The sequence below is a fragment of the Brachyistius frenatus genome, unplaced genomic scaffold (genome assembly GCF_029030835.1).
Source record: "Brachyistius frenatus isolate BFR_SWC_R1_liver_20210118 unplaced genomic scaffold, ASM2903083v1 Contig_42, whole genome shotgun sequence".
Lineage (NCBI taxonomy): Eukaryota > Metazoa > Chordata > Actinopteri > Embiotocidae > Brachyistius > Brachyistius frenatus.
Window position 1 is genome coordinate 3,195,320 of NW_027210641.1, and position 27,112 is coordinate 3,222,431.

Genomic DNA, 27,112 nt, shown 5'->3' on the forward strand with positions numbered 1-27,112 from the left:
AGAATTTATTTTTATAGTCCGATGTCAAAGCTAATCATGCCACACAAGACATTTTTGGACAAAGTGCTGTTCTCTTACCATACTGACGTACATCCACGCAGATGGAGTCAATGTTTGTGAGGTTGGCTATGGGAGACTTCATGGCAGCACAGGTAGACCACATGTTGTAGAAGAGGAAGACGGGCACAGCGGAGAAGCCGAACACACCGAGCCAGGCCACACCCAGGATGTATGTGAGGAACACAAACTGAGGACACAGAAATGGCACGATGTCCGCATCCTCTTCAAAACCATGAAACAGTTGTAAGAATTACTCGTCCTCTTTTTATTGTCATACTTCATTCCTAGAATGAACATCTACTATGCATTTTACATTTTAATCGCGTGGCATCAAACCTTTGTAAAATATGCGCCGTGCGTGCGGTTGTATTAACATACCATTCCACTGATGCAGCGTCCACAGATGGTGGTCTTGAACTCGCTGTGCAGTTCCTTGACGGCACTCGTTGTGTAGAAGCCCTCAGCAAGTAGGATGATCCCGTACAGGAAGAAAAACGAAGCAATGCCGTAGATGACATACTGCATCAGCTGTATTCTGTTGGAAAGCAATGTCACACATAAACTTAGTTGTGCCGGTGAAGCTGCAATAGGTTAAAAACAGTAAGGGGGGAAAAAAGAAAAAAAAAACAGAGGTTTTTTGGCACCTGGAGAGATCCGCTAAAATATCATGTATAGTAGCAGCATGACATCCCACTGTCTAGTGTGGAAAATAGCTGCATGTAAAAAGAAATTCGGCACACAGCCCTTAAAACATGAGTAACCTGGGATGGTACGTCATAAACAGATGGTTGTGATTGAGATAGATTCCAAGCTTCTCTAAAACATGAAGAAAGACACTAAGCCCAAATGGGGAGATAACGGGTGATGCTTGTCTCTGGAAATCATCCGCTGAAAGACAGACGGCCGCTCCAGACCTCTTAAATTAAACAGCGCACTCTAAATCCACCCCAACATAAAACATATGTGCAGGCCTGTCTAATGTCATCCCTCTTTTATTGTCTGGATTAATGGATGCACCGTTGAAAAAAGAAAAAAGATCCATATTAGGACTGTTCTTAAGTATAAGGTGAATGTGGGAGACATTATCATCTAAAAATAGCCTCCATAAAGTCAGCCTCATTAAAAGAGTTATCCGTCTTAAGTTTTGGACTTTCTTTTACTGTGGTGGTTATGCAAGAACACATTTTCCAGTGATCTTATTGTGTAATGTAATCCTACTGTCACATGAAAGAGGCAATATTCTAAATAATGACAAAGTTTAAAAGGATGTTATCATTTTTATGTGTTTCTCAGACTCCAAAAGAGCATTACAAGCAGGCACTTAGAACGCACACGGAGTACGAGGTCACTTACACATCGGTCAGCATGGCGTGATCAGTGGTGACCTTGGAAAAGTGGGTCTCCAGGATGGTCACAGTGCCAGTGAGAGCCACATGGCCACATCCACAGAAGAGGGCAACACCAGAGAAGCAGAGGATGGTAGCCACCAGTGATGCATAGGGCACCCCGCCTAAACATTTGATGCAGCACTCAAAGCAACCTGTGGGGGAAAAAAAAAAAAAAAAAAAAGTTTCAGGGGTAAATTGTCATGAAATCATGTTTTGTACCAGAATAATTTTACTTTAAAAGACCATGGAGAGAACTGAAGGCAATATCAGCCCCCAATTCCATATAAAGGACAATGTTTCAGTTGCAGGACAGGAAATAATCTCAGGAAAGTTTAATATGAGATGATTAGTCATATGTATCATCCATTCTTCCATCAAGCCCATGCCAGCTCACGTTGGAAACAGTCTGGATACCCACTGGACAGATCACCAGTCTACCGCAATCCTTTGGTAACACAACTTTCCTTCTCTAAACAACATAGTCTCATCCTCGATGCTACAAAGGAAACAAAGCAGACAGAGCTGACGCATCTGTTCAAAAGCTTTCGGAACATTTGTCTGTGGTCACATTATGATATGCGTTTCCTTTCAAAACTTCTTCAGTGTAAAACATCAGTGGAAACAGAACAGCTAGCTGTGTGCCACTGACGTTTTACAATCTACTGCCATAATGTTTCATTTCACAATTCATCAGTACACTTAAAGGGCACTAATGGCCATCCAGCAGGTCAGAGTAATGGGTGACTGCCAAGCTGTAATGGAAATCCATGGCAACTAACCATGAGGGAAATGAAGTGACCCAGATGGGTTCTGTCTCATCCAATGTGTTCTTATGCCTTGTGAAACGGAGCCAGTCACCACAATGCACCGTGTGTGGACACATGAAAACAAGCAACAGTGTGTTTCCAATCAGATCCACATGTCTGACAGGATGTGTGGAGTCATCCAGGTCATTGCCTGTTTTTGTTTTAATGCAACTAAAGTATTTAAAGATGCTATAATCACTATTTTTACATTAACATTGGGTCAAATGAGTGTGTGAAGTGACACAGCTCACCGACAGACCCACAGACCTCAGCTTCCCTCGGATCCACATGGGCAGTTTAGCCTCTTTAAGCTTGTCGTTTTGGTTTCCTAGTCTGCAAAGTTACTGTTTTGTTTCACTCTCATCAACATCCTTTTCAAAAGCAACAGGCATCTGTTTTAAGCTATGATAAATCCCTGGTACACTATTTGTCCATCAGGTAATAACTGATCAAATTAGCAACTAGCTGATGAACACAGAGGAGCATCTGGCAGCGTAAGAACCAGATTTATCTGACGAGTTGGTGGTGACTAAAACAGAGCTAGACAGAGTGAATATTGGACTTATGTGACAGACTCATCTCCAAATAAATGTTCATGTTGCTGTTCATCTGCTGGAAATATATATATATATATATATATATATATATATATATATATAAAGGCTTACTGAACTGCCCCAATGTGTCCAAAACATAATTTTTTTGTAGGTTTAAGATGTCCTGCAGAAAAGTCGGCACAAATTGCATGTGTAATAGTACAAGACAATCTACAGTAGAGAAATCATCTTTACACATTCAGCTCCTTACTGACAGCATGACACCATTTTATGTGGTCTGCTATTAGTAATTTGAAAAGTAAGTCCAATTGATAGGTTACAGAGGCAAAGTTATATGGTTTATATAGTTAGTGTGTCCTTTCTTCTTATACCGGGCACATTCACACATATAATTACGAGATTATTTCATTTATTTTGTGTACGCATTGGGAAAAGGAAGAATCTGTATTGTCCGACTATGTAGAGATGATGAGTTCAATACAAAAGAGACAAAAATGATTTTATTTTTGCTCGCCTCCATGAGGTGCAGATCCTGAAAGTTCATCTGTGTTTGTGCTCTTTGCCACGACAAAGGAAATTAAAACAGATAATACCGCTGCCGGGTCAGTACTTTAGCAGCCACATGCTTCATCCTGACTGTTTGTGTAGCACCGGGAGATAAAAACATTTCTGTCCCACGGTGAGTGAATGGGAGTTGCCATGGCAGCATGTTAACCACAACTCAATGAGTGTGCCCAAAGCAGAGTTGCTAACTTCCACCGCAGCCCACACTTCTCCGATGACTATGTCGGGGAGGGCGAGTGGGTTGCTGGGAGTCACATCACAGAACTCCACAGGATATTGAGCCCAGCTGCAAAGTAAATACAGTCCGTTTAAAGAAAGAGCGTCAGGTAGCTTCGAATCAAAAAAACTTCAGTTTTCATCACCAGACAACTTCTTAGCAATGAAGTGTACTCTGGATGGAACAAATGTTTCCATACGAGAAGTGTGGAAAGGGTTTATATTTACATACAAATAAAATGGCACACCAATGCTAAAAATTTTAATTCTTACAAATTAATTTCTGTCATGGCCGAAACTCCTCATGCTGCCCAATTCAAAAAGTCTTGCATCGTTTTAAAGCCTGCCCTGAAATGCATCACTCCACCCATTAGATCAACTATTTAAAAAGCAAATATCACAATGCCAGGGTGCATTCATTGCCTGAATTTTACTAGACCACATATGGTATATTTATCCCATGAGGATGTCTTGATTACAAGGAACAAAACATTGGTATTGGTGGGTCCAAGTGGTCTACACCAAATATCTATGTAATGCTCCAAATGCTTTAAAACACCGAGTTGATCATGTTGCATCCCTCCAGTGCAACCGGTCATGAAGGAGATCAGGTCTTCCATGAGAAGCGAATGAGAGGGAATTCCTTTTGAAGCATCGCTCCATCCAGACTGAGACACTTGGTTCGACACCTCTATCTCTCTCTCCCGATGGAGAAACCTTGAGTTTCTTATTGGGTGTTATGATTAAAAACACAATGAATCCAGGGTAGTATTTTTACAGCTGTACTAGTGATATTGTCAGGTCAGTATAACACTGTTCTGGCTGACTAAAACAACACTCGCACCAGGACAGACCCACTGACATGGTTCAACTTTTCGGGAATAAACTCTGTTCACAAAGGGCCTCTGTCAAAGCATTAGTACTGGCTTTAGACAGGAGTGTAGTGCTTTTTGTTGAATTACTGAAGCACACCTATGAGGCGTGAAAATGAGTGCACAGAGACACATTAGGTTGTGGCCCATTTCTAAGGCTGTGTAACCACTGTTCCTATGGTGACAAGTTTACATACAACAGTAAATCATGTATTTTTCCTTAGCTTTGATTTATTAAAGTCAACAACATAACCCTGCTATTTTCAACAGTTGTTCTGGGTTACTCATCTCAATGTGACCGTCCGATTTCAGTCATAAAAGGTTCTTGGAAATGTTTCACAATAAAAGCCTTGTTAAGAAATGAAGGGTTTCTGTCTACTTAAATGCTAGACCGCTTTAAATATGAAACAGATACAGAAAGTTTTGAGTTTGTATTGCAACCAGTGTGTGCGCCCTTTACTGTGTAATGCAGTAGCATTAACAGGGCAAACAGTAGCGGATCAAAACATGAACATCTTAAATGTCAATATCACAGCTTTGACCATTCCATTTATTTTTATTGGCACTCTTGCATGGCGTAGGCTTTAGAGATCATTGGATCATTCAGCATTTAAAAAATGTAAATGAATTTCAACCAGATCATGAGAACTGTGACCATTTAATTTCCTCACTTGGAGAAAAAAGTGTCCGCACGTCGTTCCAGTGCGATCCAGTAGCAGTGCACATTTGACTTTAGACATCAGGGAAGAAGGAAACGACATTTAAGCCCAAAAGCACCTTTGAGCAGTCCTGCATGAAGTACCACACCGACAGTAGTCTGCATCAAAGTAAAATAAGACTTGTTTCATAGTTGGGATTTCAAGGTATTGAAAGATCCGTGAGCTGTTAGGTGTCTTTTTTAAATCTGTCGATTTCAACGAAGGATGAATGTTTCAGTGTCAACTCGTGACAACGGATTTGGGTTTTCTCTCCTTTTTAAGGCAGCTCGGCGGTGCAGAGTCAACTTAAATGAATAATTTGTCATTTGGAGAAATATGCTCATGGAGCGAGAGTTAGATGACGGGACAGATAGGTTTATACCACTATCACGCTTGTTTGTCAAAGTTACAAACATTACAAATGCTTATCTCGAGGACTGGAAACATTTACTTCCTGGAGTGTTGTGATGGCAAAAATTCCAGCAACTCAATATTTACTGAACAGATAAGAAATTGATGCCCATCTTCTCATCTAACTTTAAAAATGAAGGTGCATTTCCCCAAATCACAAATCTATTTCAAAGAGGATGATGGAGTCTGTATTTCCATGGGCTGAAGGGTAACACAAAATTTCATAGAGATGTTTGAAACGTTTATTTCAGAGTTGTAAAATAGACATTATCCGAGCATACTATATGGAATTTCACAGTGTACAGGATATTGCAGCGCATGCTTTAGATCAAATCGTCCTCCTCCACAGGGGATAACAGTAGGAGCTGGTGACTCTCTAAACAACAAGCTTGTAGTAAATGGATCCTGCTGGCTTGCTCAGAGTGGCGCACCATAAATGAAAATCACGTTGGGTTCTTTCCCTCTGATGACTTTCACATGCTCCCAGTCCCTGACTAATACTCCTGGTTAGAACCTTTAACCACTTCAAAACACTCTGTCCGCCATCTCCTTGCTGCAGTATATGAATGAAAGATGGAGAGAGCGAAAGAAACACAGACAAGTTAGCGACTGTTGAAAATTACAATGTCTGGCCTCGCAACGGCGGCTAGATTCGCCACATCGGGATCACGAGGAGAGAGGGAGAAAAAGACGCTTGTGTGTGAAAAAGTGTGTGTGTGTGTGTGTGTGTGTGTGTGTGTGTGTGTGTGTGAGTGTGTGATATTGTGTGAAAGAGAGGAGAAAAAAATAGAGACAGAGAGAGAGTCCAAGAAGCCTTGATACAAAAGGCCAGTGTGTGCAGCCCGAGACTGTCCATCACACTGGACTCTCAGGGGCCATTCAGAATAGCAGTGAACCACGGCCCCACTCTTCCGGCCTACAGGCTGGAGGCCCAGGACAAGCCCACCACTGAGCTCCATCCTGTGTGCCCCTCCAGCACTGCACACAGCTGAGCCACAATGGGCCAGAACAGCCTCTTCACACTCCAGGAGGATCCTGTTTGTCAAAGCATCTTGAATCCGTCACTGTGTGAATCAGATGGCTCGTTAAGAGCGACATGAGTTGCAGGCAAGCTGGAATACAGACCCAGGACGGACAAACAGACCCACGATAGGCAAAGAGACAGAGGCACAGCCAGACAGAGACATCAGGAAAATGATAACCAATCACCACAGTGCTGATTACAAAGCGGGCGAAGTGGTCTTTTTAAGTCTTTATTCTTTATCCGATAGCCAACAGACGCAAGAGGCAAAAAAAAATGAAGGAAGAGAGAGAGGCAGGAGGATTTAGAACAAATGTCTCTGGCAGGATCAGCAACTTAACCCCTATTTAAAAGGGTGCCCTGGTTGTTGATATTATGATAACTTGCACAATTTGTTTGGCAATTTGAAAGAAGTTTTATTTAACCGGTTTCATCAATTTACCGCATACGGTACTATATGAAATACTTGAGGTAATACCAGAAACAGAGACAAGTTTTGTCTGCAAAATGCTGCACGATAAAGCTGCTATCTACTGTGTATTGTCCAGGAAGCAACAGGGGTCCAGCAGCAAAAGGTTGTCCCGGTGCTTCCAAACCGGTTGTTCGGGCCATTCATTCATCAGCACAGTCTGCTTGAGCTCAGAGTCATCCCTGACCCCTGCAGCTGGCTCTGCTTCATCACCAGCCTCCATCCCTCAACCACAGCCATCACGTAAACACCGCCTGTCGTCACCGTAACTGAAATCTTCCAACAGCTGGAAAGAGGAAAGATGTCTATATTCCACCTTGATGCACATACCAGACACAAACACAGACGCACCAACACAAGTACAAACTGCACATAATCATACATACACAGAAATATGTGTAGGACGCAAACAAACCCCACTCACACAAACAAAGAACTTGGACACACACAATTTGGGATGAAGACATTGCAACTCTTCCATTTCATCCCCGAGTCCTGAACAACAAACTGGCTTCCAGCTCCATTAAAAACAACATCCAGATCCAATCTAAAAATCTAGGCTCATTGCTAACAGATGTGTCTGTTTACAGCTTACGATAAGTATTGTTGTTTATTGCTCCATTCAGGGCAAACTGTCAAAATACCATTTATGAGAAAGAGTCTCATTTTCCACACTCTACCGAGAGGCGCAATACTTAAAAATGCTGTAATGACTATAATGGCCATTCTCGAGGGATCAGGGAGATGTGGGCCTGCAAATACATCAAAAGTGGTTTCACTGTTTACTTATCTAACAAGAGAAACCTAAACTCTGCCAGCTAATAGCCGCTGACTGCAGCTCACCATGGAGTGAAAGTCACTGAGGGAGGCTTGAATACCGTCAGCATTCAGTGACCAAATAGATGCAACGATAGCTGTAATGCACATAATTGTATATATTTGGGGACACAAAGAATAAAGATGTGAACTTGTGTGCTGTTAAATAAATGATGGGAGGGTAACAGTCAAGTCAAATCTGTTTATAAGCCAAGATTGTATGCAGTCTGGACTTTACAGGTCCATTGGTACTCAAATCAGCCCAAACTTTTTAAGACAAAGACCAGCTCCTTTTAAAACGTAATTTCTCCGAGTCCCAACTATGAGATCGTTATTCCCCATGTTGGAGTCATTTCCTTACTTTCTTTCTTCCTATAGCTCTCTACGGTCTTTATAAAGACATAACATCTGCAAGAAACATTAAAAAAAAAACAAAAAAAAACAAGAAGGACTTAAACAAAAAAAGGGATGAAGGTAGACAGAATGTTTGAGCATACAACACTGGGGTGACAATCTTATAGGATTACAGTAGGTCTTGTACTAATGGATGAGAATCAAATACAAGTTGTCCAGTTAAATAAAGTCCAGTATTGAGTACTAGTACCCTGCTAGTATATTTTGTAGTAAAGTAGTACTAAATAATCTGTACTGAAATCACTGCAGCATCATGTTAGAACTTTTCATGAGAGTTTAAGTGTGTGTGTGTGTGTGTGTGTGTGTGTGTGTGTGTGTGTGTGTGTGTGTGTGTGTGTGTGTGTGTGTGTGTGTGTGTGTGTGTGTGTGTGTAAACCCATAATTAGTTACAGTTAGCTTTTCAAGTATTTTATTCATCGAGCTAAAAGCTGTTTCTAGCTTTTGAAATGTGAAGATTTGAATTTGGTTTTGATGTTCCCGACTTCTTTTTCAGAATATTATCAAGCACCCTGACAGATACGACAAGTCTTTCTTGGGAAAAGCACTTGTCTGAATATACAAGATTTTACTTGGAAGGGATGTTCAGAACAATCAGCAATAGAAAATTCAAGGACTCTTGCTGCTTCCAACAAGAAGAGGGTGAGCATGTTAACGACACCGTCTCTGCTAGTGTACACACTCCTCAGGGCTGTCTGCTTATGATACTGATGTCTGGTTCACTTTTCTTCATCCTTGCCCCCACACCCACCTCATTAATCATCAGTCCCCTGAAAGAACACCTCAAAACGTAGCCTGAGGTTTGATTGATCTGCTGTTGATTCAGCAACAGGCTCATTGTCCTTAACAGTGACACCATCGTGATGATGACCGGCGGCAACATGACATCCCTGCTGCTGCAGGAGTGAGGTCTGCTGCGAACGTCCGGCACGGTAATTAGATCATAAAAACAAGCCCGAGCGACAGGCTGCACACATCAGTTTTGCACAAGCCCGTGATGCACAATTTGCAAATGAACTTAACACTTCTGTGCAAACAAATACTGAAACAAGGATGCTGCGCTGACACGTCATAATTCTCCACTGAGTAAAATCTACCTAACTGTGTGCGATGAAACCCAGCGGACTGGAGAAGGTTAAAGCGCCAGTAAACAGCAGTGAAAAGAAGTGAACTGGCTCTTTGTGAGTGCTCATTGGTACCTCTTTTGTCCTGCCTCTGGTCTTGGTTTTCTTCTGATTGAGTTTCCATGGTTGTTTTTCTTCCATCCAGCAAAAATGCTTTCTTTCAGCAAATTCTCTCTTCTTTTCTCCCCTTCACTCTCTCCTCTCGCTGCCCTCATTCGCTCCCTCTCCTTCCCACAAGGCGCTCTCTCTCTCTCTCTCTCTCTCTCTCTCTCTCACCTACATGTGCAACCTCTTTTTATCTCATCCTGCCTCACGAAGGTACCTCTGCACTGTATATATCACAAGACACAGAGCTCTTGTCAGTAGGGATTTGACCTTAATACTTTCCCTGATGAACAAATTAATTTATTCTGTTTGTACTGACTATTTTGGGATTAAGTTTTCAAGTAGTCAAATTAAATTGTCCTCCTAATGATAGAAACGCTTGCCATAAGCAAGTCATGCCCTGTCTCGGAGACTCAAGTAGCACCATGAATAGCAATCTGGGGAAAGCAGCCTGGTGAGAACAGGAGAGTAAGAACCGCTCCTTTAGGTGAAAACCACTCTGTGCTGCAAACACTGGAGCAGAAAGCCTACAGGCACACAATCACCTTTGTCTCTTTCCCATCTGACCACAGTCCAAGAGAGGGGGAGTGTGCGTGCTGTGGTGTGTGTGGTGTGGTCGAGGGTGAGGGTGAGCCCTTCATCTTCTGATTTGCACCATATGCCCGCTGCTCCTCCAGCATACATTAGCAACCTCTGACCGCTGTCTTCCCTCCATCTGCTGGTTTTCCAAATCATGGGCACTAGAAAGGCACATATACACATTTCCGAAACACGGGGGCAGAACATCCTCTGGGCCGAATTGGGAGAAAACAAGGTTGAGAATATGTCAAATTTAAGTTGACCGAAGGAGCCGATAAAGGAAGGACAAATAAGATCCAAGAGGATGATACAATGAGAAAGAACTTGTTAGAAATAACAACAGACAGGGGAGGATTGGATGATGAGAGATGAGAAACAGAGGAACAGACAGCGAGGGAGACAGGGAAGAAGATCTTGGCTGTGTTTGTTTGGCAACATCAAGCCAAGGAGCCCCGGGGACATGCTAATGAGAGAAAGGCCTTTGAGAGGGGGGGGGAGCCCTGTGGAGTGGCGCTGGAGTGGGGTCTTCTCACGGATACCAGACCTCAGAGAGGAGGGGGATCAGCAGGGGAGGGGAGCCTCAGGGGTCAGGGAAGTGAACTTAGCGGGGATCCCACAACAACAAAATGCAGCACTAATCTTCAAGCTTTTTTACCATCAGCCCCGTAAAAGCCGGGAGACCCGACGTCTTCCTCGTGAAGTCGGGACTGCAGAAGTGAACACTTGAACTCTGTATATTTGTGTTTACAGCTGATTCAGTGGAGGCTTGTGATTCCCGCTTAACGTGCTACAGGAGCTCAATCGAAGCATCAAATAAGGTTGATTATTTACAGGAATAAATGTATCATACTAAACCACACAGGCCACTTCATGAATGAGAACACCAAAATCAAACGCAACCCAGAGATCCATCTGCAAACCTTTAAGAGTGCACGGACAACAACATCTTTATTGCACTTGTGAGAAAGACAAATTCAAAACATGTGATCAGGTCTGATCTAAATGTGCTTTCATATGTAGTGTATTCAAATTCTAGTACAAAAAACAACAACATGCCTTTTAAATGGAAAACAATTACAAATGTACCCTGTGAATAAAATAATGTTTTTTGGCTTGGCACATTAAAAATTGTTGAAACAGTTTTACTTGTCTTTTCAACATAAATAAAAGGTTCCACCTCTGCTGCTGTTGAGTGCACGTGTTTAAAAAAAAAAGTACTCTATTATAAGCTTTCTCAGAAAATCATCCATTGCATGGGTGAAAAAGTGCACAAGCAAAAACATAAACTGAGCATGCAAAGTGGATTTTGTTTTTTTTTGTTTTGTTGCAATATTACAAGTGGCCACTGGTGAAATTAGCAGCAAGTGTTAGTGGAGGTGAATTCACACTGGCAGCTACTTTTGGAGATTGAGTAGAGCCTGATGTGCCGAAACGTGCTATTGAGTCTTACTTTGCTCCAAGAACATCTAAAAGTGCCGCCCACAGACGATTGGCCACAAAACGACGCAGGATTCGCATGAAACAGAATATTTCGACCTCAGCAGTTAACCGAGTTTCTTTGGCTGACATACAATAAAGAGAGGAAGGAGATGCACCATCTGTCTATGATTTTACACAATGCTCCACAATTCACTTCCTTAGTTATTGCTATTGTAATAAATGCTTAATGGTGTTGAAGTAGTTTAATTGCAATTTAATGAAAAAGTATGATGTAAAGTAGTGCTCAGTGAATGAAGTGAACAGACTTCACACTTAACTAAAAAATATTGACAGGCCGAGTGGCTGTGGGAATAATCATGTGAATGTAGGAGGCAAAGCCTGCAAGCTCGGACTCAGTGTCGAGTCCGCGCCACTCCCCTACTTAAGGACACAATCTGAATGATGATGAAGCTCATACAAATGGAGGAGGCTTCATTGTGGGTCAACCTTTCACGCTGTGAGACAGGGGGCCCTGAATGCTCCTCAGTGTTCAGTCACCCGTGAAGACCTGCACCCTGCTTGGCTGACACTGAGGAAGGAGTTCTCAGGGAACCAGGTCTCTGCCCAGACCCGAGCACCACTTACACCCACTAACAGCCTGAGAAAGCAGGCTCACTACATCACAACAGAGGAGGACCGATCAAGCCAAATAGGGGTGTGGTGTGGACCATATGAGGAGTGACTCATTGTGACTGTCGACGTCTGTTGAAAAGAAGTAAGCCAAAACCAAATATCCCCGAATGCTTTGATGCACTCATGGAAAATAACTTTCACATTCCCAGTCTTGGAGCTTGAGATTCTTGTCAACATTGTTTTGGCAATTTGCAGCAGTCAGTGAGTTTCATTCCTACGTACTGTAGTGGCATCACTGACCCAGTTTTAGATGCGAGCCCTCTTCATGGGTCGATGTGTTCTGTATGTCTGCCTTCATGTTTGGCATGAATCCAAGTTATTGATTGGTTTACAGAGGCAGCACACAACGAACCCATTATACAGATCCATTCGTTTGTTTGCTGACCCATTTTCCTCTGCAAGTGTACTGAAGAACAAAAGCTTCACAAGCTCTGTATGGCTTTTTCTGAACAATTCAGCATATGACTTGTTGAAAAATGCAACCTTAATAAACAATACACAAACAAAACACATGCCTACAACTCACCTGAAAAGCACAGCTACGACTACCATATAAGGATTAAACAAACCAATGTACAACACAAGGCTCTGAGTTGTATTACTTTGAAAGAAAAATCCTCACTCTTCTGTGGAAAAAATAAATATGCTTACTGTCCTCATTTATTATAGTAAGACATGAACAGTGAGAGGAAAAGCCACAGAGGGCCAACTTATAATGAGCTTTGCACTTCATTTTGGCTCAGTCAAAAAGCTATAAACTCTTTTTTTTCCCCTCCAGCATCATTGTGTAGCAGAAAAAAGAAATCAGAAGAGAAAACTCTACTGCACTCGTTCTTTGAGAAGATTAAAGGTTGAAAGGCAAATTAATTGTTTTGGTGTCATGCTCACATAAAAACTTTTCAACCTCGGATGTTTAACTTTCATTGCACATGTCTGGAACAGTTAGCTTCCTAGTGAATTTATGTTTAGGGATCTAACTAATGGTTATTTTCTTCATCAATTAATCTTCAGATTATTTTCTGAATCTTGGGGCCTGTAAATGTCAAAAGCAGTAAACCAAATTGATTTGTATCACAACCCGTCCAAGAGTTCCTTTAAACACCATGTCTGTAAATGAAAGTTACACTGCAATCTGATTTTAAACACTGATTCAGAGTTGTGAAATATAATCTGATGATGTTTAAGGTGATATTCTTACCAGATGTTGTTGGAATTGAGACTTAATTTGTGGACCTTATGATACACAAGCCTCTGTCTCTGCGACCAGCCAATACCCAACCTCAAACATAAAATCTTGAAACTAACCCCGGCATCTATTTGTGGTGCAAAACATTATCTCACAGACCAACACATTGTTCTTCAAGCTGAGGAATTCCACCACAAGAAGAAAGCTACTCATATACACATTATTTTTTGCAGCACGGTAGCAAAAATACAACTCTGCTATTCAGTTTCAACCACTTCCAATAGAGACATACTTTGTGTCTTGGTGTTTCTGCAATACAATTTCCAGATCATTTTTTTTCTCCGCAGTGCTATTACGAGTGTTTGACCAAACAATGCACAGGCGATCTGACTCAGCACTTCTCTAATTGCATGTTTGGGTTATCGTGTTAGGTCTGGAAGCAGAACAACACTTATTCAGGGAAGCCTGGCAGCCATGTTTTTCCTTTAAAAATGACTTCACAACCCTGACTCTCTGGCACCTCTAACAGCCACTGTGGTTTGGGCCGAATGGGTTACAGGGAACGTAAAGAGACACAGATGCTTCTATTATCGAGGCCTTCTAGCTTACGGTACCTTGGATACTGCCACAATGACTTGGCCGGACAGAGAACAATTGCCATATCAAAACCTGAAGGCATAACCGAAAGAATTTACTAATTTCAGTCTGGAGTCAAAAAAGTAAAACAGTGCCAGGAAACAGAAACAGAAACCTAGGACAGAATGAAAGAGTAATACAGAGAGAAGGACAAAGACAGGAGGTGTTTATGGTAGTCGTAACCCACCACCCCCTTATACAAGCCACAAACTGCCATTTTAGAGAAAAGTGAAGGTCTGTCCATTACACATTGTTTTTCTATCAGTGTGCACTAAATATTTTAATGATGCTTCTGGTCTGGAAGAGGCTTTGCTGTCTTTGCGTTCTGCCATGCTTAGATTATGGAGCCAATCAACCAGCCAGAGGTTGTGCAAGAAAACACCTCTCCATTATCAAGCTGGAATAATGCTGCATAATAACCTCTGGTCTTTTCAAATCCATATTGCGAAGATACTTTGCCAAAAAGTATAGAGTGATGAAAATGCCAAGCCTTTCCTGAAACATTTTCTGTCAGAAAAATCAGGGGATATAATCTAATACTTTTCAGATAATGGGATAACAACACTGTGCCACACTGCACTCAAGTGAAGTGCTAACATTTTGTTAAGTGATTTATTCTCGTGGACACTAGAGAGACATGCAGATGTATTAGCTTCTTTAAGTTGATATAATAAATGCTTTACTAAAAAGTTGCATTTAAAGGACTAGCCAATGAAGCCTTATTAGCACAATATTTTAATGGAAAATGAAGGCCCAAGAATTAATTGATAGAAATGCAGATATCTTTAGAGACCCACTGCACGGGCAAAATGTTGCAGTAACTTAGCACATCACTTTAAAGGATATCTGAGGAAAATCCTGTGTCAGTAAGCAAAAAAGTAGCATGGAACTACAGATCTCATACTGATGAGGATCTCCAAAACTCAAACGTTCTCACACTCCAGCTGCTTGGAGGGCAAATAACACCGTGGCAGGAGACTTTCATTTTCCTACTTGTTGCAGTGCATAGGCACACAATAGAGACATAATGAAGCACAGAGACAAGGAGACAGCAGAGGAGACTCTCCAGCTAATCTTGGGGTTGCTTCCCATGAACAGCCCCCACCCTCCCCCGTGTCTCTCCCAGCTGCTGGGATCTCTTTCACTGAGTCACTCCCGTCGGTCCTATTGTCCTCCGCCTCACGCTGCCAACCTCTCACCCCTGACCCAAAAGTTTACCCTTTTCAAACTCTCCTGTCCCAGTCCCCCCAACCCTCATTAGATGGAGCCTCCTCCTTTCAGCCAGCCAGACCTCTCTGTGTCAGGACCGTCGTCTGCGCTATGACAACAGAGCAGCCAACAGGCAGATCATTTTAATGCTATTGTTGCACAGGGCTCCTCCTCCTGTCTCAAAGCCCCGCATCCCGGGACTGGATCCTGGAAGGATCGAAACGAAGAGTCGGTTGTAACCTGAACCTGACACTTCCACCTCCGCAGGGATGTGTGTCCCTCAGATTCATGACATGGACTAAATCCTTAACAATAAGTGGCAAATACTCGTACAGTACATCACAGGAAAAGGATGGAAGCCAATGTCTCTAGCGATTGGTATGTACTCTACCCGGGCCGACCTCTGTGAGAGTGGGTCAATCCATTACTGTATTGCTGTAAGCACTGATAGCTTGTTCTCCAACAGTAGAGACTGTAATATCCTGTCCATCAAAGTGGACATTACAAATAATCTACTGTGCAAAGTGGAACCCATTCATGGCACCATCTGATGTGACGCAGTCTCTCAATCATTATTAGTGTCCAAACATTGACATTCTCACTAATGTATTCTCTGCATACCCTCATAAATATGCGTCCTTAGATGGAAATAGATGATGCATACCGCACACACACAACCCGTGCGCTGAAAATCACCTGCATCATAAATAATTTTGTGCTTTTATTTTCACCTCTATAACTTTGCGCTTACATGGAGAGAGGTTAAAAATCATTCGCATCATTTTAAAAACTACCTGGTTGCAAATGACAGGCCGTCAACACTGATGTACTTGGCATACCACAAGTAGTTTCACATCTTGCGCACGTTAAATCTTTCACACACTTTTCACTTTTCAGACACACACACAAACACAGGAGCACGTGTTCAGTTGCAGAAAGTATCACCCTGTACGTTGCAGACGCTCTGCTGCTACACAACCTTAATTTTCCGTCTTCGGCTGTAGCCGCTCTACTGTTTGAATATTGTTTTCCTATACAGTAGAGGCCAAAAAGCTAAGATGACTTATGAGACCTCTCAGTGGTGTGGCTGTAATATTCATATTGCTAGCTGATCTCTCCTCTGGTCTGCGTGTGGTTACGGGGTCAAGCTGTTTTTCAGACAGAAACATCTGGGATTTCCTTGCCCCGAAGCCTGCTAGCCAGTATTCCCTCCCCCTCCCCCGTTTCCCCTGTAGTAAACCTACAAAGACTGCCACAAAACCATGAAATGGTAAAGCCATTCCACATGACTGAACTGCTCAGTTGTGTATTACAAGTTTGAAAAAAAAAGAAAAGTTTTCAAATGTTCATTTTCAGCAATTGATTCAAATTGAAATCCATCTTCTCAAACCCCCAAACAGTCTGCGTCGGAGAAGCAAACACTCTCACCGAGCTATTGGGTTTCCTGCAGCTGTCGCTTTATAAAAGCTATTGCAGATTTTCATCTGCTGGGCAGAAGTGCCTCTTCCTGCCTATCAAGCTTTTCTCTGGAGGATAATAAGCAGACAATGCAAACTCTCACTTGAAAAGGTCTTTTCTTGGTCAGGAAAAGGATTCCTGGCAGGAGAGCATGACTCCTCTAACTATCACATGTGGCACCACATCACCACAACATGAGCAAAGATGAGTCATGTGCATCTCCAGCTTCTTGGATAAGCTAAACAACACGCTTTGATGAAAATGTCCTCACAAGATCTGCTTTTGTAACAGTATTATCTCAAAAACTTTGAACGTCTTAATGAGGATTTAACACAAAATTCTGAATATAAAGGCGAAAAAACAGTCATAAGGGGTTACATGGGTATTCATTTAAATTCCTGCTTAATTCATCCCAAGCGTAGCATTTGGCTGCATCCCAGTTGTCCCAGGCTGTCTGGCACGGCTCTTCATGTGGTGAACATTTCTCATTGGTGTGCCGGGGTACCCCAGATGCTTTTGTCTTACGGTTGTTTAGCAGCTGTGTAAAAGCGCTGAGGACAGAGACCTATCTGTGGAGGGTTGAATACACTCAGTGGGCACACAGCCAACAGCTCAATCCTATAGGCTCCCACAGCTGAAAAGCAGACTAATGCATTCTGCTCTCACTCCTGACAGATGATCTTATGGGGAAATTAGCTGGAGGCCCCTTTATTTTTTCTCACTTCACCTAAGTAGTTTTACATCTGAACTGTGGACACATCAAGCTGCTAAATAATTTTGAAACAATACTTGCACTTGTGTGTTTTCTCCTAAAATAGCTCTCCTAATAGCAGAGTGTAGGAAAAGGTAAAAAAAAAAATAAAATAAAAAATGTAGCCCTTGTGAGAACTCCCATAAACTTCTGAAGCCTGAATCTGGATTTAAGACTTCTTCCAGCATCGTTGTCTGTTAATCAAACCAAAAACTTTCAGATTTAGACAAATGAGAGGGAGGTAAAGATGACGTGGGACAAGCAAGTAGCAAGTCCTACTCAGTTAACCAACCACAGTAGACACTTGCTGATCAACCAAACATGTCCAAATAGAGCCTATTTGTCTTTAAGCCTCACTATCTTATAAAAGCAGAAATATTCACTCAAAACCAAAGTTTCAAAAAGTTTGTAACCAGCAAGTCTGCAAACATCTAACGGTCGTCAAGGCCGGGGGTCAAAAGAAGCTAGTTAGGATGACACAGATAGACGTGTCATCTGATAACTATCTAAAAAGAAATCGTTGTTCCAAAAGGTCACACTCGATGAAAAGACGTGCGTCATAGTTTGACAAGCATTTCATTTAAAGCCAACAACACGCCTTAAACATTCATTTATACCTAAAAAAAAAAAAAAAAAAAAAAACTGCCTTAAAATAACACAGACTGCATTAATGTGGGATGTGCTGTTTCAGGTACTGAAGACACCTGACATAAAAGTGTGGAAGTCCAGTTTGAGTTACAGATCAATCAGTTTGGTAAAAGTTGAATCAGCTTTTTCTTTCTTTTTTGGGACCTCCTCTTCATTTAAATGCAGTGATTGAATGTATCCTCACAGTGCAACCTCTCCAATCAACATTTAACCCTGGTGGCCCTGAACGGAAGAGGGTATCAGCTACCAAAGGTTTCTATGCAATAGTATGTGCTTCATGTATTTTCTATTTACACGCTATATAGGTCATTCTGGGAAAACATTATTGAGTATCTAATAAACACTCCCGACTCATGCGACATGGAGAAAGTGTATCAAAGTAGCAGAGCAAAGTGGTATGCAGTGGGTTTTTTTGGTGCGGTGGTAAATGCAGCCATCCAGAGTGGCAGAAAACACTACGGCGGGGTCGAATGCCTTTTGGATCCTCTGCTGCAGCGTCACTTTGCTTTTCCCCGATCCATTATTTACCACAGGCCTTCTGGAACAATCACCTGACTTTGAACAAAACAATGATACAGATTGCTACTCCACTGGAAAATATCACCTCTCAGCTCTGCACACATGCAGTGATGCCGGTATAATGCCAAACTGTATTTGCCGGTTAAACTTGACTAATCACGTCTGTTTTTTTTTTCTGAAGCCTTGCTGATAATATAAAGGCTAGATTGTATCCTTGGCATATTTTATCTGACACTCAGATTCAGCAGCTGGTGCATATCTGAAAAGCTGCATGTTTCCTGTATACAGGGAGTATTTTCAGATATTTAAATGTCATCCTGTTTCTATCATGTGACAGAGTGACATCTCTCTGACAGGGGTGAACTTACACACACACACACACACACACACACACACACACACACAAAACTGTGAATAGGCTTTTGGTAAAAGTGATGGCCAAGCCCCATGCCTGAACATGAACTTCTATTCCTATCATTCATGCCACAATACTCAATGCCTCTCTTTGTTGTTGGATGAGTTATTAGCTCAGCAAATTGACAATACTGCCATTGCAGACCTGCAGGTCTGGAAAAAGACAAAAAATAAAACTGCAAAGGCACAGGAAAGCAGTGAAGACGAGAGAAGAACGAAGACGTTGACAGAGAGAGAGAGAGGAGGGAGATTTCAGAGGAAAGAAAGTGGAGCAGGAGATGAAAGAAGTCTTGATTGAGCTAAAAGGGTTTCTTTTTTAGAGCTGTACCCAGTCACAAAAAGTATGGATCTCATCTGCCGTACAATTACCAGAGATGCTCAGTCATATGCTATGCCAAATGGAAAGAAGCCCAGAATTCATGTAACTATGACAGCAACTACCTCATTACGGAGGATAATCGCTGTAATTAATGATTGCAAACTGAAGACAAAAAGCAATTTAGGAAATTATTGATGGTGACATAAAAATTTTAGATTAGGCGTAAAATGTTAGCACACACTGAGCTGCATTTCAGACTCAAGAAATTCAAGGAGGGCAAATCTTCAGAGTTAAAAACCGAATGCTTTGATTTACACAAACACAAAACAGCAAAGTTCAGTTTTGCTCCCAGGACCCGTTCAGCATTTCCGCAGTGACTCATCCTTTCAGTCCTGCACTTTTCCTCTGCATATCTTCGGCTCAGAAGCATGTGCATGTGACCGACAGTTTGCCTCTGAGCAGAACAAATCGAGTCAACAAAAAGGACGCAAAAAATACAGACTCTGGTATTTCTCCGCCATCAGTTGACAAGTTGTTGATTCCCAGATTGAAAAAAACACCTCCGCTGGCATGGCATTAGCTGTCATGGGTCTTTCCTCTCCTCCGACTCAGGATGCGGGGTCACAGCACATACAGTTTGCCACATGTGTGCATGACAGTGATCGCTGCTGATGTGTAATCACACTTTCCAGACATCCTAGTTCAGATGGAGCAGGAATGCACGAGACAGCTAACACCTCAAAGACATTGAAGCTGCGTTTCGAATCGCACACTTTTTTTTTTTTTTACTTTCAGTACGTACTGCAGCTACCCTAACAAAGTATATACTGTTGCATGCAGCATGCGTACAGTTGGAACATCCCACTTTGTCTTAAAATGTGGCTTGAATCTCTCTTGGTCATATCCGTAGCGTGACATTTGCAGTAAAAGAGAAAAGGATGGGAAGATTGCTACACTTAACGTTACACTTCTTTTGGATGCCTTCCTCAAGTGAGACACAACTCCTGTGTTTGTAGGTCATCAAAAAACAGCATCATCAACCTGATTTTATCATGAAAACGTTTCTTTAGTCATGAAACTGTTTTGTATCTCTTATGCACACGAGCAAATCGAGTTCCAGGAAGAGCCGGGCTATAGAACTACAGCAAAGTGTCTAATTAAAGATGCATTCAACACTGACAGCTGTAATTATCTCTCCTTTTCTTGATTTACTTAAAAAAAAAACAATGACGTAACATTTGGATCTGGTTTGCATCCAGCCTTGATGACCTTTTCCACAAGACCACCACAGTGATGACAAAACACTCCGACGAGGAGGTTCAGAAGTTTCCATAAGGAAAAAGTAGTCCTTCCTTTTTTTTTTTCAGAAACAGGATTTGGCTCTGAGAAAAACAGGGACAGTGTTCATAGTCATGTCCATAATTTACTGCATTTGATGAGCTGGATCCAATGTCATAAATGTTAAGCACATAATCAAATAGTATCCATAAATGACATGAACTGGAAAAGAAAATTCGGTTTCCATGAGACTGAGATGTTTTGTTTTTCCAAATGTGTCTTAATCAGTGGCAACAAGTTCAGTGCAAAACCAAAAACAATCTCATGTTTGACATATTTATCCTCTATAGTTTAAGGATTACAATCTGCAGCAAAGAAAAGATACGTGAACTTCTATGCAGCACATTGTCATGTTTTTCTTGCTAAAATAAGTGTTGTCATCACATGCAAAGAAACTTATCATCTTTAGACCAGCACCAGATGTTTGGCTCAATGATAAATTATCAGTTGAACTTATGGGGGGCAATGATTACACAACTTGTGTTAATCATAACAAAACTAACATTAAGAACTTAGAAAGATAGTTGTGGAAAAAGACCAACTCCCTCAGCAAGTTCATAGGATTGAAGCCAAGTTATCCTCCCACAGCCTTCATACAGGCCAATGCTCTGTTAAATCGTTTGGGGCAGAGACAGGAGAATCTCTCTGAAAAACATGTGGACTCTCTGAGGTGACGGTCACTATAAAATCAAATCAGACACAAGTTACATAACCTCTAAATGACATTTCACTTCACAGCTCCGCTCAAAATCTGCCTCATGGTACTCTTGTTAACTTTGGGCTGGACGGGTTCATGCACACGTCAATGTATTTCACATGAAACACAGTGAATTACATCACATCAGTAGAATATCCATTTCTCTGGCACAACAAAAGGAGACTTTTACAGCAACTAACAAGTCTCCAAATTAATCTCCTCCAGCACACAACAGGTTGTTGTTTTTTCTCCAGAAATGGCCATAGGAGAATATTTGAATATAAAATGATGGCTTCAGGAAGTGGACAATGCACAAGGGTTGATTGCCATGCACAGTAATATCCTCTATGAGACAGTGAACAAGGGTCTGTGGGGAATTAGTTCACAGGGCATCCGCTATGAAACTTGCAATTCAGTGAACTTCTCTCTCTACATTAAGAGCCACTGAAGTCGCACAAAGGAGCTGCTCCAAATTAGGAGCACAAAGACGCTTCTGTTAGAGCTTCAGAGCGAATTAATGAGCACTGATACACATTCTCACACAGTATTCTTCCCTGGCCCTCAGCTGTTCTGTGGAAAACAACACACGCTTTTAAAAGCGGCCCAAATCCAGTCAGAATGGTAGATTTATTGAATCGATTCATCAATATTAAATCAATTAATGCTATTTTACTGTTTATTATCCAGCCAGATGTAATGAGGCATTTGGAGTAAAAGTTGACTGTTTCTCATGTGTGCTAACTCATCTGGTTCACAGTGTCTTAAAGTTATGGAGAAGTTACTAAACGTCCACGAGTGCTTCATTCCTTCCACCCCCAGGTTGGGAGCACAGATGGCCAACACTTGGGACTTATTTAAAGATGGGACAGACCGTCTCAGCTCAAGCCCTCAGCGAAACAAGACACAGGCTTCAACCATGAAGCAGCTTACAAATATGTTGCTGCTTTTAATGAAGCAGCAAGCCATGCTGATGGGTTTGATTAGGAAATACAAGCCAAAACAACCTTTCACCTTTGCAGTCACTATCAAACACTGCAGCCTGATCAATCACTGATGACCAATAATGATCAATGAATGCTGCTAATGAAGGGCGTGGCCAACTGAAAACAAGTTTTGATCATCTGGTTTTTGCAATTATGCAGTTCCTCTCAAAAGGTCTTTGGAAACGGTGAGACAGTAAAGTTGATCTGGACTTAACGCGTCCGTAGACTCGCAGAGAGTTGACTGCTGGAATCCTGGCAGACATAATCTCTCTAATCGCTTTCCTCAAGTTGCTCCAGCCGGCTGCTCTAATGCTCGTGAAACCGGGTCAGGTAAACGACCTACTCCTGCAACACTACCACGAGTAAGAGTTCACTTCTGCGTAACACAAAACAATCGGCGCGCCCCTTTCAGTTGGAGCGAAGCATATGAGCCATGCTGTCATCACGAAAAGGCGATATTTAAATCCGTCTTTCAGCCAAACACGAGCATTTGTTGGTGAAAACTTACCCATTTTTCGTAACTTTCCCAAAGAGTCCGAAGTTTTCGATGAGTAGAAAGTTGAGCCCCAGCTACACTGATGTTGCGTCCTGGGATGCGCACTAACCGCCTGGCTGCTCAAACACTCAACGCTGCGTCCCTCTGGAGACAGCTCGCCTGACGTCACCACGGAGGGGATTACTGATGGGAGGGAGGACGGAGCCCTTCCCTCGCCCTCCCTCACCGAATCAATCCTCATCAAGAAGTTTCACTCATCAGGTGCAACATTATCTTGAAGCATTTAGTGCAATCCTGTGCACAAAGCCCTCCACGGCACATACAATAGATACGATTGGATTATCATGAACACTGCAATCGAGTTGATCAAATAAACTGATTTCAATCAAGATTATAATCTGCAACTCAAGCAGAAGGTTTCTTCACCACAGAGACACAGCTAGAGTTGAGGATAAAGTGCCAACAGGTCAGCAGAGTCAAACTGACAACAGACAGATGAGGCATTATCACAGGTCAGAGGTCGCCAGAGCTGCAGAGGTAAAAATATATATATACTTCAAGCACCAGTTTGTGCCCATCAGATATTATCATTATATTCAAGTCACAGAGCTAATAACTTGTTTTTCAGGAAGAACAACGCTTGCTGTTCGTCTGAAGATATTTTTCAGAATCCTCAAATACTCTTACAAACATCTTGATTAAAACAAAAAAATCCACTGATCTAAATTAATTGTACTAAATAGATCATTCTAAAAAGGTTGTTTAAATGAAGTGGTCGAGGTTAAGTGGAAATAAGTCCCCCACCCCCTCAACAACAACAACAACAACAAAAGAGAGAGATGCATTCAAATTCCACAAACTCTTCCACTTACCCTCAACGGCTTCACTGAAGGGCAAATCATTATTTTGTGAAACCTCATCACATTTATATCATACATATATGCACATAAGCATGCATGAAGTATTACATCCAGAGTAAACTATACTTGTAAATTCATACATTCACATCTTTAGATTTTCAGTGTCTTTGGAAAAAACTCGGGTGCGTGACCTCTTTGATTTTTTTAAAGATATCTGTCATGCTTGACATTACTTCTGTGGACTGGAATAAATGGCAGTCTTTCAGAGATGGGGCCTTTAAAGCAACAATACCAATCACCATCAATCCAGTAAGCTGGTATCCGGTATCCAAGGAGGTCTGAGCACCCCCTAATCCCATGCAGTCTTTTCATTGGCAGCCAAGTGGACAATTCTCAATGGTTTGTTTCATGGTCAAACAGGGCATCTTCCCAACATGGCAAACACAAAAGCAGCCGAAAGGCAAATATTTAACTGGTCAACTTCAGAGCTACAGAGACAATACCATCCTTCTTTCTTTTTTGTTGTTTTTAATTTTTTTTTTTTTTTTTTTTTTTACAAAATATGTGTTTGATTGTGTTTTAATGTAATCATAGTCATTGTTTGTTTTTTTCTTTCTGTTTTTGTCTGTGACAATGTAAGAGTTCAAAAGTCTGGATGTCTTTTTCAACATTTCCCTCCATCTGCAAATATGCTTGAGTGGATCCCCAAGAGATAAAGATACAACCTCATAAATGTCCTGTACACCTGTGTGTGTATATATATATATATATATATATTATAATTTCTTTCCATTTTTAATATATTATTTATATTTATTTTTCATAGCTCGTGTTGTCATTCAATGCCAAAACCTTAAGTGTTCTTAAGTTATGTCCTTTATGTGTGATAAAGTGTGTGCAGTGTGTAGGTCTACAATCAATGCATCGTCTGCATCATCATAAAGGGTCACAGTTGTTCTGTGTGTGTGTGTGTGTGTGTGTGTGTGTGTGTGTGTGTGTGTGTGTGTGTGTGTGTGTGTGTGTGTGTGTGTGTGTGTGTGTGTGTGTGTGTGTGTGTGTGTGTGTGTGTGTGTGTGAATAGAGGGTCTGCATGGGAACGTTCCAGCACCGAGCTGGCTCTTACAGCAGGCACAGCAGCTGGCAGACAGCAGGCATGCAACTGTTATTAGGGTGGACCCTGGAAAAACAAAACACATCGCACAAAGCCTTTTTATCTGACATTACACCGTACATATGGTCACTTACACAGCAATACACACAGGACAGGACATTTCACTTTGAAAGATGATGCTGTAACCTTCAGAAGCCCTCAGTGTTTCTTGGATATTTATGCAGATTCTTTTTAAAACTGAGTTTCAGACTCAGTATTGGATTAAAGAGCAAATTTGGTTGTGGTATGGATGAATGGGTTCGACCTAGTTTTTGTGTTCTTCACACCTGAAGAATCAAATTGCAATGTCATCTAGTATCAGAATCATATGTGAAATAAAAAAACAACAACTGAAAATTTAAATTTAAATACATTTAAATGGATAATAATTGGCCCTTAGCAGGTTTTGCTGTCCAACAATGAATCAGGCTCTAGTTGGACAGGTTAGGTTAGGTTAGGTAGTTACTTTATTAATCCCCGAGGGGAAATTTTTTCGCTACAGCAGCATACAGAGCTATTTGGACATATTATCCTGCTGATTTATTGAGTGTTTGATCGGTGCAAATGTATATCTCCAATATGTTCTGTAGACCAAAGCATTAAATAAGCAGTAATATGGTTTTAAGTGTTTTTCTTACCTAGGAGGCAATATAAGGAATTACAGCTGAAGACCAAACATTTCTTGAAGCAATTTCCTCTGTTATAATTTACGTTATTCCGAATTAAGAATAAGCACAGTGAAACAGGGATGATGGCAGGCAGTCGAGGGAAATTGAGGTAATCCTGCAGCGTCTAATTGCACATAAAGAAAAGCTGCTGAAGCGCCGCAGCAAACACAACAGCCACCATGGTTACAAACCACTGAGAAAATGGCAGACACAGTGAACAGGCTCCAAATGAGAGGCGGTTTAAAGCGTATACTAGAAGCAAAGTTGGCATCAGATCGAATGTTACATGACTTGGAAGGACAATTCTGGCCTGCAAGGCGTTACTTCATGTGTCAGGTCATTCTGCTGCATGACAGAACTGCAGTGGCAAAAAAAACCCTGCTCATACTAGCCATGAACACAAGAGTTTCTAGGTTCATAAAAATCCAAAGCATCAGAAAGTATTTGTTCTTTGGGAAATAGCCCAGATTTAAATGTTTGATGAAGATCATTTTATTGATTCTTTCAGTTCCAGCACACATTTATTGAAAAAGCTTGATGAGATTAGTGCAGACAGACATATTCCAGCTCAAATGTTTTGCGGCCTAATCTACAAATTCTGGTTATATATGGAGACATTTGACTGTTTTCCCAGAAAAGCCGTGGTTCAGCAAACAGTTACAATTTCTTAAGTATTTTGACAGTTACACAGTTTTTGTCCTGCAGGCTCTGTTCTTCTGCACATTCACTTTGAAATGAAATAGAAGATGCTGCATTATGTGTATGATATATAGCACTTTTAACATTCAGCACCCGATTTGCAAGAGTAGAGATGTATTTGGACATTGGTTACTAGATGTTTCTTGGGCAGCTGTGTTTATGAGCAAAATACCATACAGAGTGTACAGTCCTCTTTCTGTAAACCAAACTAAAGACAGGCAGAATCACAACAAGCTGGAGCTGAAGGTCTGGGAGAGCATCACCAGGGAGGATACAAAGTGATGTCTGAGGGGATCCAGCGGGTCGGGGGCCGCCGGCTCCCTGACGTGCAGCACGAGAGGGTCCGCACATCTCGTTCCTTATTCTTCTTAAAAAAGAATTGCCTTTTTTTTTTTGTCGACATCTTCAAAAACTCATGAAAGTTGGTGCCTGACGCACGTGCAAAGTTTCATGAGGTTTGGAGCATCGTTTGACCTTAAACATCAACTTCCTGTGTCACGGTGAAACATCAAACGTAGCCGCATCACCCTGGTGGCTATACTATATACAGTATATACAATATACAATACTATATACTATATGCAATACTATGTAGTACATATATATAGTACATATAGTACGTATACACATTATATATACAAAAATGACTTTTGGGTCACTTTTGATATCACCAGTTACTTCTCACTGTGAGGCAACTGCTCTAACCACTGCACCACTGTGTCCGAAATATGATTAAAAAAAAAGTCATACTATAATAGAGATAAAGTTTGTTGTAGTTTTAAACACACCCTTTAAGTTTTGTATTTTAGTTTGAATTTTTGTTTCGTATTTCTGTTGACCTTTGTTTTGTATTTGTACTGTGGCTTACCCTT

General features: G+C 41.4%; 1 protein-coding gene across 3 annotated transcripts in view; it reads right to left on the bottom strand.

Annotated features, from left to right (window-relative positions):
• gpm6bb (glycoprotein M6Bb) overlaps positions 1 to 23,012 on the bottom strand; it is a 29,232-nt gene extending 6,220 nt beyond the window's left edge. Inside the window, exons 1-4 of one of the 3 annotated variants that reach the window (XM_069702695.1) lie at positions 22,876 to 23,012; positions 1,414 to 1,600; positions 439 to 595; positions 79 to 247 (exon numbers count right to left, since the gene is read on the bottom strand). In XM_069702695.1, coding sequence (XP_069558796.1) covers positions 79 to 247; positions 439 to 595; positions 1,414 to 1,600; positions 22,876 to 22,879 — 517 coding nt within the window. In that variant the 5' untranslated portion in view covers positions 22,880 to 23,012. Of the gene's footprint in view, positions 1 to 78; positions 248 to 438; positions 596 to 1,413; positions 1,601 to 9,488; positions 9,569 to 22,875 lie in introns of those variants that run through there. The other 2 variants (XM_069702693.1, XM_069702696.1) reach the window with 2 other exon arrangements.
• Positions 23,013 to 27,112: the final 4,100 nt, after the last annotated feature.